This window comes from Brassica napus, chromosome A10, assembly GCF_020379485.1.
Source record: "Brassica napus cultivar Da-Ae chromosome A10, Da-Ae, whole genome shotgun sequence".
NCBI lineage: Eukaryota > Viridiplantae > Streptophyta > Magnoliopsida > Brassicales > Brassicaceae > Brassica > Brassica napus.
The window spans coordinates 5,258,877-5,261,890 of NC_063443.1; the positions used below are offsets into that span (position 1 = coordinate 5,258,877).

The window sequence follows — 3,014 nt, forward strand, 5'->3', positions numbered from 1 at the left end:
GAAAGCAACCTGAGAGTTCAGGAGAACCGGCTGTCCAGCAAATCAACCTCAACCAAGTTCAATTTGAGGCTATGATAGCTGAGATAACCAGAAGAATGCAAAATACTTACAACCGTGTTCAACAAGCTAATGAAACTTTACCTGGTGATAATGCAGGGCAAGAGAGGGACGCGGTTGCTGCTGGAGCTCAGAGAGCACGCATTGGACCTATAAGAGGGCAACGAGTTGAGCTTAGGGGTCGTGGGATTTATGGAGAACATTATCAAGAAGATTCAGCTGATGAAAGTGATGATGGATCTCAGGCTAGTCATCATGGTAGAAATCACAACCGCAGGCGACCAGCTACTGATAACCTAGGCAATCTCAAGCTTAGAATCCCTCCATTCCATGGGAAGAATGATCCTGATGCTTACTTAGAGTGGGAGAAGAAGATTGAACTGGTTTTCAATTGCCAACAGTTCACTGAGGAGAGGAAAGTGAGACTAGCAGCTACTGAATTCTGTGGTTATGCTATTAGCTGGTGGGATCAGATTGCTACTACCAGGAGACGCAATGGAGAGCCTCAGGTAGCTTCATGGTTTGAGATGAAAACTGTGATGAAGAAGAGATTTGTTCCTAACCACTATGGAAGAGATCTACACCAGAAGTTGAGAAGGCTTTCTCAAGGATCTAAGAGTGTAGAGGACTATCACCAGGAGATGGAAACACTCATGTTGAAAGCTGACTTAGAAGAAGAAGTAGAAGCTACTATGGCTAGATTCCAAGGAGGTCTTAACAGAGATATACAAGATAGGTTGGAGCTACAAGAGTATGAGGACATGGATGAACTGCTACATAAGGCTATTTTGATTGAGCAGCAGAACAAGAGGAAGAGCTCTACCCGGTCTTCATACACTCCTGCTTCAAAACCGGCCTACTCCAAGGAAGATAAGCCAGGGATAAGTCCAAAGAAGGTTCTTCTTCAGTGGAGACCAAGAGAGATGACAAGGGTAAAGGAGTAGCCACACCTACTAAGACCAGGAACATTAAGTGTTTCAAGTGTCATGGCTTTGGTCACTATGCTAATGAGTGCACCAACAAGAAGGTGATGACTATCTTAGCCGACGGGGAGGTGATATCTGAAGAGGAGGACGCCGGCCAAGAGTCTGATGAGGAAGGCGTGGAGTACCCTGTCCGTGGAGAGCTATTAGTCACCAGGAGACTTCTCAATGCTCAACCTAAAACCAAAGAAGATGAGCAAAGGGAAAACTTGTTTCACACCAGATGCTTGATTCAAGAAAAGGTTTGTAGCTTGATCATTGATGGAGGAAGTTGTACTAATGTAGCAAGTGCTGAGTTGGTGGAGAAGTTGGGTCTTCAAGTGTTCAAGCATCCTAAGCCATATCTGTTGCAATGGATCAATGATGAGGGAGGATTAAAGATCACCAAGCAAGTGAAGGTATTGCTATCAGTGGGAAAGTACCAGGATGAGATCACTTGTGATGTAGCACCCCTGGAAGCTAGCCACATCCTTCTTGGACGTCCATGGCAGTATGATAAGAGATCAGTACATGATGGCTTTACCAACAGATACACTTTTATCCATAAGGAGAAACAAGTTACCCTGGCGCCAATGACCCCTCAGGAGGTACACCAGGATCAGATGCATCTCAAAATGAAGAGAGGAGAGTCCAAGGCCGCCAGCAAGTCCTTGCTTCTTGAAGAGACCAGCCAGGTAAGTAAACTCAACCTCTTTGCTACTGCTAAAGATATCAAAACTGCTGTGATTGAACAATCAAATTTGATACTAGTAGTTTACAAAGAATTGTTGAGCTCTACTACTAACCCTGCTCCTGAGATTCCAGAGGAGATTGAGTGTCTTTTGCAGGAGTATAGAGATGTGTTCCCAGAGGACAATCCCATAGGTCTGCCGCCTATTAGGGGAATAGAGCACCAGATTGACTTTGTACCAGGAGCTACTTTACCAAACCGTCCAGCATACAGGACCAACCCTGTGGAGACTAAGGAGCTTCAGAAACAAGTCAATGAGCTAATGGAGAAGGGACATATCAGGGAGAGTATGAGTCCTTGTGCTGTACCTGTCCTCTTGGTGCCAAAAAAAGATGGAAGCTGGAGGATGTGTGTGGACTGCAGAGCCATCAACAACATAACAGTTAAGTACAGACATCCTATTCCTCGCTTAGATGATATGCTAGATGAGTTACATGGTTCATGTGTCTTTTCTAAAATTGATTTAAAGAGTGGTTACCACCAGATTAGAATGAAAGAAGGAGATGAGTGGAAAACTGCCTTTAAAACTAAGCTAGGATTGTATGAATGGCTTGTGATGCCTTTTGGGCTTACTAATGCACCTAGTACTTTCATGAGATTAATGAATCATGTCTTGAGAGCTTTGATAGGACGATTTGTAGTTGTTTACTTTGATGATATCCTGATTTACAGCAAGACTATGAAAGAACATGTTAATCACTTGAAGCAAGTTCTAGATGTGCTGATGCTTAGAAAAGAAAATCTGTATGCTAACTATAAGAAGTGCTCTTTTGGCACAGATAACCTTGTCTTTTTAGGTTTTGTTGTGACTTCACAGGGCATACAGGTTGATGAGGAAAAGGTGAAAGCTATCAGGGAGTGGCCGATTCCTAAATCTATTGGAGAGGTCAGAAGTTTTCATGGACTTGCTGGCTTCTACCGGAGGTTTGTGAGAGATTTCAGTACAGTTGCAGCACCCCTGACTGAAGTAGTCAAGAAGAGTGTAGGTTTCACTTGGGGACCAGCACAAGAAGAGGCATTTCAAATGCTAAAAGAGAAGTTAACAAGTGCTCCCTTACTTGCACTTCCTGACTTTTCTAAGACTTTTGAAATTGAATGTGATGCATCTGGTATTGGAATTGGAGCTGTGTTGATGCAGGATAAGAAACCCATAGCTTATTTCAGTGAGAAGCTAGGAGGCGCCACCTTAAACTATCCTACCTATGACAAGGAGCTGTATGCCTTGGTGAGAGCTTTACAAGTGT

The 3,014-nt window shown here is 43.6% G+C and overlaps 1 protein-coding gene across 1 annotated transcript; it reads left to right on the forward strand.

Annotated features, from left to right (window-relative positions):
• The first annotated feature begins 1,087 nt into the window (after positions 1 to 1,087).
• On the forward strand, positions 1,088 to 2,453 carry LOC125578949. The gene is made up of 2 exons (XM_048742103.1): positions 1,088 to 2,207; positions 2,443 to 2,453. Exons 1-2 carry the CDS (start codon positions 1,088 to 1,090, stop codon positions 2,451 to 2,453), a joined length of 1,131 nt encoding a protein of 376 aa, XP_048598060.1.
• The last annotated feature ends 561 nt before the right edge of the window (positions 2,454 to 3,014 follow it).